The sequence below is a fragment of the Pituophis catenifer genome, unplaced genomic scaffold, assembly GCF_029215685.1.
Source record: "Pituophis catenifer annectens isolate HBS135680 unplaced genomic scaffold, rPitCat1.0.hap2 SCAF_4, whole genome shotgun sequence".
Lineage (NCBI taxonomy): Eukaryota > Metazoa > Chordata > Lepidosauria > Squamata > Colubridae > Pituophis > Pituophis catenifer.
In genome coordinates, this window is record NW_027256884.1 from 3,019,717 (window position 1) to 3,032,830 (window position 13,114).

The 13,114-nt window shown below is 42.3% G+C and overlaps 1 protein-coding gene across 1 annotated transcript in view; it reads left to right on the forward strand.

Moving 5' to 3' along the window:
• VWA8 (von Willebrand factor A domain containing 8) overlaps window positions 1–13,114 on the forward strand; it is a 107,485-nt gene that overhangs the window by 58,014 nt on the left and 36,357 nt on the right. The window contains 5 exon segments of the mRNA XM_070944244.1: window positions 597–748; window positions 5,199–5,307; window positions 5,662–5,797; window positions 8,571–8,719; window positions 8,721–8,774. Of these exon segments, the coding sequence (XP_070800345.1) occupies window positions 597–748; window positions 5,199–5,307; window positions 5,662–5,797; window positions 8,571–8,719; window positions 8,721–8,774 (600 nt within the window).

The following is a 13,114-nucleotide window of genomic DNA, read 5'->3' on the forward strand; positions in this document are numbered from 1 at the left end:
TCTGGCACGGAGGCACACCTGACAAACAGCTGGCGCGACGGAATCCCAGATGTTCAGGTGCTGGCGCACATGCGCGATGGAACGCTGCTCTTACGGGCTTCAATGCTCCGTGTGCGTGAACGGCGTGCATGTGTGCACAGGAATGCAGAAGAGGAGCCAGCGAGGCCACGCATCCCGCGCAGGATGGTTCTGTGTCCCGTTTCTGGCACGCGTTCCATAGGTTCGCCAACCATTAAAGAAGACAACTACCAGAAACTACTGGGTCAAACTAAAGAAATGCTGGAAGGATGGAAAGGTTTACAGTTATCATTATTAGGTAGAATTGCAGTAGTTAAGACGTATATCCTGCCTAAATGGATTTTTCTCTTTCAGACAGCCCCAGTTTTATTAGATACAATTTTTTTTTCAATCTTTAGATCAACGTATACGTAGATTTGTATGGCAGAACAAAAAACCAAGGATTAAATTGAAAATGCCAACACGGGCCTAGAATATTTTTTTGTGTAACGGAACAAACTTTCAAGTCGCACTTTCCATCACCGCCAACAAACTGACACTTAAGGGTTTTTTTTCTGTCTCTTTCTTAATCTCTGCAGAAGTTTCCGACCGAAGGACTCGCCAACGTCGTTCGGAACGTCTTTGATTTTGACTCCTACAACAAAGAAATGCGTGAGATATTAATTAGGACTTTGCATAAACACGGAATACCGATTGGAGCCAAACCTGACAACATACAGATGGCTAAGGAGTAAGGCTAATTGTCCGCCGTATTGCTGCTAGTTATAAAAACCTGGAAATGCTTGAAGCAAATTCCATGTGTCTTTTCCTCCGAAAAAGGGTCATTCGGTTGCGTAATTATTTATTTACACAACATTTATCAATGTGTATCTTTACGGGATACGACAATGTGTTTAAATGGAGGAGTCATGTGTTTTTTGTTTTTTTAATAATCTAATTAACATTGGTGATTTGTGCAATGGAAATAAATAAAGGGAAATATTTGTTTGATTCTTCTCAGTTTCTATTCATTGTTTGGTCTCTTGCTAATTTATCGCTGTCATTTGTACAAAGCTGGTTTGTAACTGTTTTTTTTTAAAAAATGGGAATGAGTGAACTGACTTGGCTTTTAATTCTGCACGGGACAAATTTCCCCAAAGTACTGCGAAACTTCAAAAGATCTTGATTCAATAGGTGTTGCCTGGCACCAGTCAAATTCTCTCTGGTGATCAACATCATTTCGTAATGATGTCATTAAACGAAAGACGCAAATCACCCACGCCGACAGATTTTCGTATTTTTAACAGAAGTTTATGAATAACAGGCATCGTCTCCCCCAATTAGGCCAAAGTTTTCTCATATTTCTTTGGCCTTGTGATATTCCAGACTCTCTTCATAGCATCCAGTTTGCTTAATGGCATTTATGGACACCCTGTGCTGTGGGGTGCTTATTTTCCAAACATCAAACAGATACCTTGATGTGTATAAAATAATAATAACAGTACTTTTTACAAGATCACATTTTTTTAAGCTCAAACCATAACAACGTTCAGAAACCATCTTCAATGAAAACAAGTATTTCCCTTTATTTTGGAAAGGTGATGCGAAACAGACTTGTAAAAATTGGTGGTTGGGTTGTTTGTTTTTTGAGATAAGGAAGAAGACAAAGTTCACTTTTCTAGCTATAAATCTCATTCTTAACTGAGTAAAACCTCGCAGGCAGAATTGCAGGCATTAATTCAATTGTTTCCCAATGTTTAACACGAGGTCCCTTAAGTGTGCTTGTTTTAAAACATGCATCCAATAAACCATTTTTTAAAAATTTGATTTATATGCCGCCCTTCTCCAGAGACTCAGGGCGGCTTACAATGCGTTAAGCAATAGCCTTCATACTTTTGTATATTTATACAAAGTCAGCTTATTGCCCCCACAAACTGGGTCCTCATTTTACCTACCTTTGAAAGGATGGAAGGCTGAGTCAACCTTGAGCCTGGTGGGATTTGAACTTGCAGTAATTGCAGACAGCTGGATGTTAATTACAATGCATTAGTCTGCTGAGCTATCCAGGCTCATTGAACCATTGTCTCAAAGGTGCTTGCTTTCTTTTTTCCAAGAGCCAACCGGACTTCCTTGTTTTTCTTTGAAGACATTTCGCTTCTCCTCCAAGAAGCTTCTTCAGCTCTGACTGGATGATGAGGAATGGAAGGATTTATACTCCTTGCAGACAGCTGGTCATTTGCCTCCTTTTAGAGAGAAGACACAGATAAACCTCCAAGTGTCCTCAATGACTCTCTCAAAGGATGCAAATGACCAGCTGTCTGCAAGGAGTATAAATCCTTCCATTCTTCACCATCCAGTCAGAGCTGAAGAAGCTTCTCAGGATGAGAAGTGAAACATCTTCAAAAGAAAAAAGAAAAAAGTCAGGTTGCCTCTTGAAAAAAGCATATTTGGGACAACCATGACCTGGATGATCGAGAATCTCCACAAACATTGAACTGTAGCTTACTTAATAGTTGTAATCTTACTCTGTACCACTTCAGTGTGGTATATGAACATTTCTTAGTCAATATACAAATCGATTAAACTTCCATTATCTTTATACTTTAGTAGCCTTGTTATCTTCTATCTTTAGTAGCCTTATTTGTCCCCCTTAAAAGATTCTCGGTTTATAATGGATCTCATCTTTTTTTTGTCCTGTTTATGAAAAACCAGTGATGAATGTACGAGCGGAGATTTGCGGAGTAGTCATTGCTCACAATTTCCTGTGACTTTCCAGCAGTAGCTAAGGGGAAGTTGTGTTAAGCTCTTTGTGGATTCTCACATTTCTCACAGTGATGTTTGACACTCGGTAGCAAAAACGGAGGGTGGTTTAAAACAGAAACTATGAACTGTGTTTCTGTATAAACAAAGCTCACGCTTCTAAAGATTAGTCAAAATTGTCCTTTTCTCGTGCTTTTATGAAGCCATTATAGAAGCCACAACAACTTTGGGGGTTTTATGGACCCTTCTTCAAATGTTCCAAACTCAGAGCCATCAACACCAACTCTCTACAATGCTTTTACATCAAAATTATACTGCCATACCACTGTCTACAAACATACGATAAAGAAGATCCATACACAGGCGCAGTCCCTGACTTACGACAGTTCATTTAGTGACGGTTCAAAGTTACAACGGCCCCGTCTGTTTCTCAAACTCACGCGATCAAAATTCAGATGCTTGGCAGCCAGCCCATACTTACGACGGTCGCCGTGTCCCGGGGTCCACGTGATCCCCTCATGCGACCTTTGGACGAGCAACACCAACGGGGAAGCTAGATTCTCTTTAACGACTGTGTTATGAACTTAACGACTTCAGTGATTCACTTAACCAACCATGGCAAGAGAAGTTGTAAAATGGGGTGAAATTCGCTTAACGAATGTCTCATTTGGCAGCAGTAATGTTGGGCTCCATTGAGGTTGTAGGTCAAGGACTGTCTCATTGAGGGGACAAGGCAACCATTTTTGAAATCCCTCTGTAGGCAAACGTGGTTAGTTACTGCTTGTTGTGACCCATCAGCAGCCTGTGCGGATTGTAGCTGATTCTGACAGCGAGGAGGCTGGTGTGGTGCTGCACCAACAGCCTGTGCAGCTGACACTCGAGTCAGACAGTGAGGAGGCTGGAGAAGATGTGGTGCCAGAGGCAGGGATTCAGCCAGGGCCTTCAGAACCTCCAGAAGCTCCCATAAGTGAAGAGGACGAAGAGGAGGAGCCTCTTCTCGGTACACGGGTGCACAGAGCTGCCAAAAGGCAGTAGCAGCTCCTCAGGAGGAGGTCTCCTCGAGAGTAAGGCTTGGAGCTAATTGGCCACTCCCTTAGCCTATTTAAGGAGGAACGCCGACTGAAGCAATTTGTGGGGAACAACTTTAGTTCACTCTCCTTCGCGTCTGGATTCTCTGCAAAATTGATTCTGGGCTTTCTGCCAACCTTCGTAAGATTGTGATTACTTTATCTTAGGATTCTTGTAGGCTGTTAGGAGCTTTTTATGCGGTTGTGTAGAGGACACAACGGAAATTCCAACAACAGGGTGACTCACACGGAAAGGCCTGTATGTTGGTTGCCCAGTTTCCACGTTGAGTTCTGTGCAAACATAATCTTCATCTGCTACCGCTGAAGGCACTCAAGTTGAGAGAACTTTGGCTACAAGTCCAGACTTCTGCTATTTGACATTTATGTTTCCCACCCGCTTAGGATGCTGAATCACACGGGCAACATTTGCAATTGTTCCCTGCTCTCCCAACGTTTAAAATCTTTCAAAAGAGACTTCTTTTGATCACGTGTCGTCGTATAATACAATATCATAGGCAGTAGCAGCTTTAATAATCGAAGTCTGTTGGGATTGAAAGCTTTATTGATCAATTCAGATTATTTCAGAGTCTAGGCCAGTGTTTCTCAATCTTGGTAGCTTGAAGATGGGTGGACTTCAACTCCCAGAATCCCCCAGCCAGTTGGCTGGGGGATTCTAGGAGTTGAAGTCCACCCATCTTCAAGCTTCCAAGGTTGAGAAACACTGGCCGGGCAAATTGTGCCTCATTTATAGCCAACTCTAAATTTATGTTCTGATTTGTATTTGTATTGTATGTTGAAGGAAGAATGCTAACTCAAAACAGGTGTGTTTCTATAGACTCATTAAGTAGAAATAATTATAAGTGCTACCGGTAATAGGGGTTCCTGCCTAAGCAGGGGGTTGGACTAGAAGACCTCCAAGGTCCCTTCCAACTCTGTTATTCAGTTCTATTCTAATATTAAAAATCCTAGCTGGATGGGAATCCTATTTTGATCTGCGTAACGTCTGTTAAAAGCTTCAAACATTATATTTCCCCAAATCCTCCATTCCAGATCTTCAAAAGCTGTTTCACAAAAAAAATGCTGCTTGTATATTTTCTAAGAGTAGAGTTGGTGGCAGCTTCTCCGTTAAGGATTTATTTCGTACGTCAGAACTCAGTTTATGTTTAATCGGAACCCATTCAACGGGTATTTTTTTTTTTTTTCCCTGTTCAGAAAAATTCCCAAGTGGAATTACATCCTGCAAAGTGGCATTGTCATCTTAAAATTCTGTTGTAACTCGTTAAAATTCTGTTAACAAGAAGGGGAGGGGAAGTATTGTCTACTCAGAGAAATGTGTGCCAAATTAATTATAGTGATATATTTTTTCTTGGTCAGATTGCCATTGCCTGATACCAAATTTATGGGCTACTGGAAAATGAATCATTTGGGGAAATCACGGCGAAGACTGTTGTGTCCTACGGAAACACATCGCGTAGATGTGAAGGTTTGTGAAATTTAGTTCAAGCTTAAGATCGATAGAGGAGAATATTTGTAGCTCCGGGTGGACATGAGGGCTCCTTGGGGTTCTCTGAGCTTGGTGGCTTTCTTGCAGACGTTTTATTACCCAACTAGATAACATCATCAGTGCTAGAAGGAGTGGGGTTTGCTCTATCAAACTGATGACATCACCTAGTTGGTTAATGTTAAAAAAAGTTAAAGTTAAAGTTAAAAAAAAAAAAGCCTCTGATGATCACGCAGGCTCAGCTGGGATCGTCAGAGGCTTCTGAAAGCATTTTTTTTCTGCAACCTCTTAAGGTTGCAGAAAATCTCAGGATTTTTGTTTTTCCTTTTCTTTTAGGGTCCCATACATTTAAACATGCAGGCCTTCCCTCTGGAAAGGCACGAAGCCAGAGCCTTGAGTTTTACAGAAGAGCTGGCATTCTGGACCCTCCCTTTGAACGAGGTTAACTTAGTGTGCGATGTGGCGTCGCAAGGTAGAATACACACTTTATTTCTCTGTGAGTAAGGAACGATTTGAGAAGCTGCGCCAGTCATTGAAACGGATATTTGCAGGAATTATTTTGCTTGCGAGTGAAACTAAGTCCCCGAAGACTGTCCTTTTCTTCATGCTTTCTCTCTGATGGGGTCATCCAGTTAAGTGCAATCCTTAACGGCCCCTGCTTCCCTCTTTAACAGTTAACTGTGTAGTAGGGCAAACCTTCTGCAGAATACCCCTGAGTCAATCCCTCCTCTCTTGCTGTGGGACTAATCCTTTCGCCTGCTTAGAGAATCACCCAAAGGATCAGCGTAATTGCCTCGCATCCACAAGCAGTCTTCTCCAAAATGTGGTAGAATAGAATAGAATAGATTGGAATGGAAAGGAAAGGAAAGGAAAGGAACAGAACAGAACAATAGAATGAAGAATGAAGGAATAGAATAGAATAGAATAGAATAGAATAGAATAGAATAGAATAGAATAGAATAGAATAGAATAGAATAGAATAGAATAGAATAAGGAATGGAATATGGAATGGAATATGGAATGGAATGGAATGGAATGGAATGGAATGGAATAGAATAGAATAGAATAGAATAGAATAGAATAGAATAGAATAAGGAATGGAATATGAAATGGAATAGAATAGAATGGAATAGAATAGAATAGAATAGAATAGAATAGAATAGAATAGAATAGAATAGAATAGAATAGAATAGAATTAGAATAGAATAGAATAGAATAGAATAAGGAATGGAATATGGAATGGAATATGGAATGGAATGGAATGGAATGGAATGGAATAGAATAGAATAGAATAGAATAGAATAGAATAGAATAGACTAAGGAATGGAATATGGAATGGAATAGAATAGAATAGAATAGAATAGAATAGAATAGAATAGAATAGAATATGGAATGGAATAGAATAGAATAGAATAGAATAGAATAGAATAGAATAGAATAGAATAGAATAGAATGAAATTAGGAAAGAGTAGAGTAGAGTAGAATAGAATTAGAATAGAAAGAATAGAATAGAAAATAGAATAGAATAGAATAGAATAGAATAGAATAGAATAGAATAGAATAGAATAGAATAGAATAGAATAGAATAGAATATGGAATGGAATAGAAAATAGAACAGGACAGAACAGAATAGAATAGAATAGAATAACAGAGTTGGAAGGGACCTTGGAGGTCTTCTAGTCCAACCCCCTGCTTAGGCAGGAAACCCCCATAAAAAAATTATTATTCAGAAGTCTATAAGTGTGTAAAATGGGAGTTTATTTTATCCTGAAGGACACGAAGAGTGTAGACATACAGTAGTGGCCAAAATTGTGGAAACCTTTTGGGAAAAGTGTATTTTGGAGGTTTGATGGCTAATAACACCACTTTTGGGGGGGGGGCGGGGGGGGTGTTCAAGATAATCCTATTCCACTGCTGGAATGGCCTGGGAAGAGCCCAGACCTTCACCCAATTGAAAATCTATGGAGCAGACTAAAGAAACTGGTTAGTCAGAAGCGACCCAGCAGTAAAACCCAGTTAATAGAAGCCATCATTCAATCTTGGTTTCACATGATAATAGCTGCAGAACTAAAAGACTTGGTTCACTCCATGGGAAGATGTTGTAAGGTCGTAATTCCTGCTAAAGGTTACCCAACTAACCTTCAGCATGAATTTATAAAGTGCTAAAGTTTTGGTGATAAAAGTTTTGTATATCTCGTTTTTTCTATGGTGATAATTTTGGCATATCTCGTTTTTTATACGTGTTTCACTTTTCTTCTTTATACTGTAACTGCTATTCTAATAGCAAATCCTTCCTAAAAGTTATTGCATTACATTCTTGATTAAATTCTCTCTCCATTGATATATAATTTTATGGTACCACTCCAAAAAAAAAGTGGTGTTGTTAGCTAGTTTTAGAAAATACATTTTTCCCAAAAGGTTTCCACAATTTTGGCCACTACTGTTATCTAGGTTTAAGCATTTGTTTCATTAATTTCCTGAGATTTGACTTAAACCAGGCCAAAAAAATTCAGCATATCGCTTCAGTTGCAAGATTAGAAATGCACTCATTTTTACACAATCAAAGAATGTTTTCTGGGTGTATACAAAAAAGCTGTACTATTGTAAAGATAATAAATACGAATTTTGGTTTCTTTTCATGTATTTGCTCTGTACTTCTAAGACCCAAGATATACAGGTAGTCCTCAACTTACAACCATTCATTTAGTGATGATTCAAAGTTATAACGGCACTGAAAAGTCAGTTTTTTCAGACTTACGACCGTTGCAGCATCCCCGTGACCACATGATCAGAATTCTGACCCTTGGCAACTGACTCGTATTTATGACCACTGCAGCCTTTTCCCCTTTTCTGACAGGCAAAGTCGATGGGGAAGCCAGATTCATTTAACAACACTGTGACTTGCAGAACAGCTGCAGCGATTCACTTAACAACCGTGGCGAGAATGATCGCAAAAGGGGGCGAGATTCACTTAACAAATGTTTCACTTAGCAACATTCATTCAGGGTTTCAACGATGGTCGTAAGTCGAGGACTACCTATGCTGGAGGAAAATAAATGAGGAGAGAGATGTTCTGCTGTGTTTTTCTGATCTGGCTTGCAGGGGAATCCAGAGTGAGGGATGACATTGAGGTCTTGTCAATCAAATAATGATCTCTGATGATGATTCTAGCGATGGTTTTGATGGTAGAGAAATCCTGAACTTGCATCTTCTCTCTTTTCCTTTTTGCCCCGTTCCTGCTAAAGAGCGCGAAGACGGAACTTCCCTCTACGTGGCCACCTGCAATCCCGTCTCCTTATATTTTATGAACACATCTGGGAAAACGGGGTACTGCATGGATCTCTACGACCTCTTCCCGCGAACCTTTCGGGGCGTCTGGCAACCGTTCGTTGCGACTGGCCCCCCTCGGCAATCCCCTCCAAGGCCAAGTCGTTCTGCACGAAGAGCAGGTAAATCCTTCGGTCTCTTGGCCTCCGTTGCAAAGGTCTTTACCTGCAAAGAGAGAGAGAGAGAGAGAGAGAGAGAGAGAGAGAGAGAGAGAGAGAGAGAGAGAGAGAGAGATCTTAAAATTAGGAAAGGATCTGGAGAGGAAGGATAAGAGGACTTCGCGATGCTGCATTAGAATGCAGAATACAAGTAGGTTTGTGATAAAGTTCTGTGAACAAAGGTGGACAGGCAGCTATTTGGTTTATGTCCTTTCTGCCTTCTTTCTTTCTTTCTTTCTTTCTTTCTTTCTTTCTTTCTTTCTTTCTTTCTTTCTTTCTTTCTTTCTTTCTTTCCTTCCTTCCTTCCTTCCTTCCTTCATTTCTCTCTTCCTTTCCCCTTTCTTCCCTCCTTCCTTCCATCTACCGCTTCCTTCCTTCCATCCATTCACCCCCTCCCTCCCTTCCTTCCTTCCCTCCCTCCCTCCTTCCTCAATTTCCTCCTTCCTTTCCTCCTCCCTCCCTCCTTCCTTCCATTTCCTCCTTCCTTCCATATTCCTTCCTTCCTTTCCTCCTCCCTCCCTTCCTTCATTTCCTCCTCCCTTCCTTTCTCCATTTCTTCCTTCCTTCCATTTTCCTTCTTCCCTCCCTCCCTTCCTTCCTTCCATTTTTCTTCCTTCCTTCCCTCCCTCCTTCCACCCTTCCTTCCTCAATTTCCTCCTCCTTTCCTCCGCCCTCCCTCCATTTCCTCCTTCCTTCCATATTTCTTCCTTCCTTCCTTTCCTCTTCCCTCCCTCCTTCCTTCCATTTCCTCCTTCCTTCCATATTCCTTCCTTCCTTTCCTCCTCTCTCCCTTCCTTCATTTCCTCCTCCCTTCCTTTCTCCATTTCTTCCTTCCTTCCATTTTCCTTCTTCCCTCCCTCCCTTCCTTCCTTCCATTTTTCTTCCTTCCTTCCCTCCCTCCTTCCACCCTTCCTTCCTCAATTTCCTCCTCCTTTCCTCCGCCCTCCCTCCATTTCCTCCTTCCTTCCATATTTCTTCCTTCTTTCCTTTCCTCTTCCCTCCCTCCTTCCTTCCATTTCCTCCTTCCTTCCATATTCCTTCCTTCCTTTCCTCCTCTCTCCCTTCCTTCATTTCCTCCTCCCTTCCTTTCTCCATTTCTTCCTTCCTTCCATTTTCCTTCTTCCCTCCCTCCCTTCCTTCCTTCCATTTTTCTTCCTTCCTTCCCTCCCTCCTTCCACCCTTCCTTCCTCAATTTCCTCCTCCTTTCCTCCGCCCTCCCTCCATTTCCTCCTTCCTTCCATATTTCTTCCTTCCTTCCTTTCCTCTTCCCTCCCTCCTTCCTTCCATTTCCTCCTTCCTTCCATATTCCTTCCTTCCTTTCCTCCTCTCTCCCTTCCTTCATTTCCTCCTCCCTTCCTTTCTCCATTTCTTCCTTCCTTCCATTTTCCTTCTTCCCTCCCTCCCTTCCTTCCTTCCATTTTTCTTCCTTCCTTCCCTCCCTCCTTCCACCCTTCCTTCCTCAATTTCCTCCTCCTTTCCTCCACCCTCCCTCCATTTCCTCCTTCCTTCCATATTTCTTCCTTCCTTCCTTTCCTCCTCCCTCCCTCCCTCCCTCCCTCCCTCCCTCCCATCGCAGCATACACAGTGCTCCCTCTTCCTATTTTCCTCACAGCAACCATCCTTTGAGTTGTAAGAGAAGGGGTGAGAGAAACAGGGGGACTGCCCAGAGTCTCCCAGCTGACTTCCATTCCTGGATAGGATATCAGTCAAGCCCCTCTAAATCCTGGTTCCAGCCTTGAAACGGAATACAGAAATATGACAGGATCTCTGTTACAAAACCTCTTGGGCATCAGGTTGATGAGATTGGTACAATACTAGATCGATATCCCTCCTTTCCAAGTAGATGGAGCGGGGTTTTTTTTTCCTTGCCCTTTGCCCTTTTCTAGTTAATGGAAACCAGAAGCGAAGGCGAGAGCTACAACTCAAATCTATTCCCATCACAGGTTGAAAGCATTTCTGCTTTCTTTGGAAGATTGACACAGCCTTGGAATAACAGACCTGGAAGGGACCTTAGAGGTCTTCTAATCCAGCCCCCTGTTCAAGCAGGAAACCCTGCACCATTTCAGACAAAGGGTTGTCTAGTCTCTTCTTAAAGACTTCCAGTGATGGAGCGTTCACAACTTCTGGTGGCAAGCTGTTCCACTGGTTAATTGTCTTCACTGTTAGGAAGTTAATTCCAAGTTGCTTCTCTCCTTGATTAGTTTCCATCCATTGCTTCTTGCCTGCCCTTGGGAGCTTTGGAGAACAGCTTGACTACCTCTTCTTTGGGGCAGCCTCTCGAATATTGGAAGACTGCTGTCATGTCACTTATAGTCCTTCTTTACATGATACTAGAAATATCCAATTCCTGCAATGGTTCTTCCTATGTTTTCGTCTCCATCCTCCTAAAACACCTTTGCTGCTCTTTTCTGCACTCTTATTGAAATGTGCTATTTTTTTTTTTCTCCTTTCTGCCCTCCTGGGCCTGTTTTTCAAGCTCCCCCCTTCCCCCCCTCCCTCATCCAACCTTCCCACCCCCCAGTTCAATCCTCAGCTCCCTTCTTTGCACAAGCTCTTTTCCAGGGCTGCACAACTTCGCCCGGTCCCGAAAACTCACAGCAAGGAAAGGGAAGTTCGGCAGGAGCTAAAAATAAAGCCGCTCTCGGAAGAAGAATGGCAGTTACATCTGTTGAACCTCTGGAATGCAAAGAAAGCGCTGGGGAGCCGGAGGGTCAGCTGAAGGTTCCTTTTCTCACACTGACAAATGGTCATGGCCAAAACGGGAAGAGCCTTCCCAGCTCCCCTGGAGCACGGCCAGGGCTGCGACTCAGAAGCCTTCGCCCATGACGCAGGAGTCTATTTTGGGAGGCAAGCCACCCATGCCACCGGTCAGGAGTCTGTTCAGATGGGAGCTATTAAGATCGGAAAGGGCTGGAGAAGCAAAGGCCGGGGGCACCGAGCGGTTTTGACCCCAGAATTTAATGCACAAAGCCAAAGAGGACAGTTCTCTTCCCCACCCCCCACCCATTTTTTTTTTCCTTCTTCTAAAGCTTGGAACAGTTTTTGGGTTTCCAGTCTTACGCTGTTGTGCATGCAAATACACAGCAAGGAGAAAGGAAGGGAAGGGAAAGGAAAGGAAAGGAAAGGAAAGGAAAGGAAAGGAAAGGAAAGGAAAGGAAAGGAAAGGAAAGGAAAGGAAAGGAAAGAAGGACGGAGGGATGGAGGAAGGAAGGAAGGAAGGAAGGAAGGAAGGAAGGAAGGAAGGAAGGAATGGAGAGGGAGAGGGAAGGAGGAAGGAAGAAAGAGGGAGGGAGGAGAGAAAGGAAGAAGAGGGAGAGAAAGAAAGAAAGAAAAGAAAGAAAGAAATAGGAAAGAAGGAAAGAAAGGAAAGAGAAAGAAAAATAAAGAGAAAAAGAATGCATAGAGAAAAAGAAAGAGAAAAGAGGAAGGAAGGAGAGAAAGGGAAAAAGAAGAAAAAAAGAAAGGCAGGAAGGAAGGAGGGAGAGAAAGGAAGGAAAGAAAGAAAAAAGGAAGGGAAGAGAGAAAGAAGGAAAGAAAGAAAGGAAAGAGAAAAAGAGAGAAAGAGAGAGAGAGAGTAAGAAGAGAAAGGAAGGAGAGAAAAAGCAAAAAAGGAAAAGAGAGAGAGAGAGAGAGAAAGAAAGAAAGAAACTTAGAAATCCTTGTAATTTTCTTCCCAGAGTTCCTTTCCATAAAGTGTGGTTGTGTTGTTGGAATGTTGGAATGTTGTGATGTACTATTAAACTTCGGTAGGTTGATCTCGTCACTCTAATCTCGATATCGATGCTGGAGTCAAAATGTTGTTTCTTTGTGCGATCAAAATAATGACTGAAAATCTGAGTAACGAATTGGGTAGTTACTGATGCAAGAACTCTTTGCCTACATCACAAGACTGCTCTGTGCATTTTTTTCTCTCTCCAAAGTTTTCCATCCAAAGAATGATTGCAGTGATCAGGCTGACCCTGTCCTTCTATAGTCTGGAGGGGAAGCACAACTCATCCAGGACTTCTCATCCCTAATTCTTATTCTTATTCTCCTCCTCCTTTTCCTTCTCCTTCTCTTTCTCCTCCTCCTCCTCCTCTTCTTCTCCTACTCCTATACTACTCCTACTACTCCTTCTTTCCCCTTCCTCCTCCTCCTCCTCCTCCTATACTCCTCCTCCTCCTTCTTCTTCTTTCCCCTTCTTCTTCTTCCTTCTCCCCCTCTTCCTCCTCCCCCTTCTCCTTCTAGAACTTCCAGTCTCCTAGAGATTGGCCTAAACTCAAATGGCTAAGGTAGAACTAGAACTCCCAGTCTCCTAGTGATTG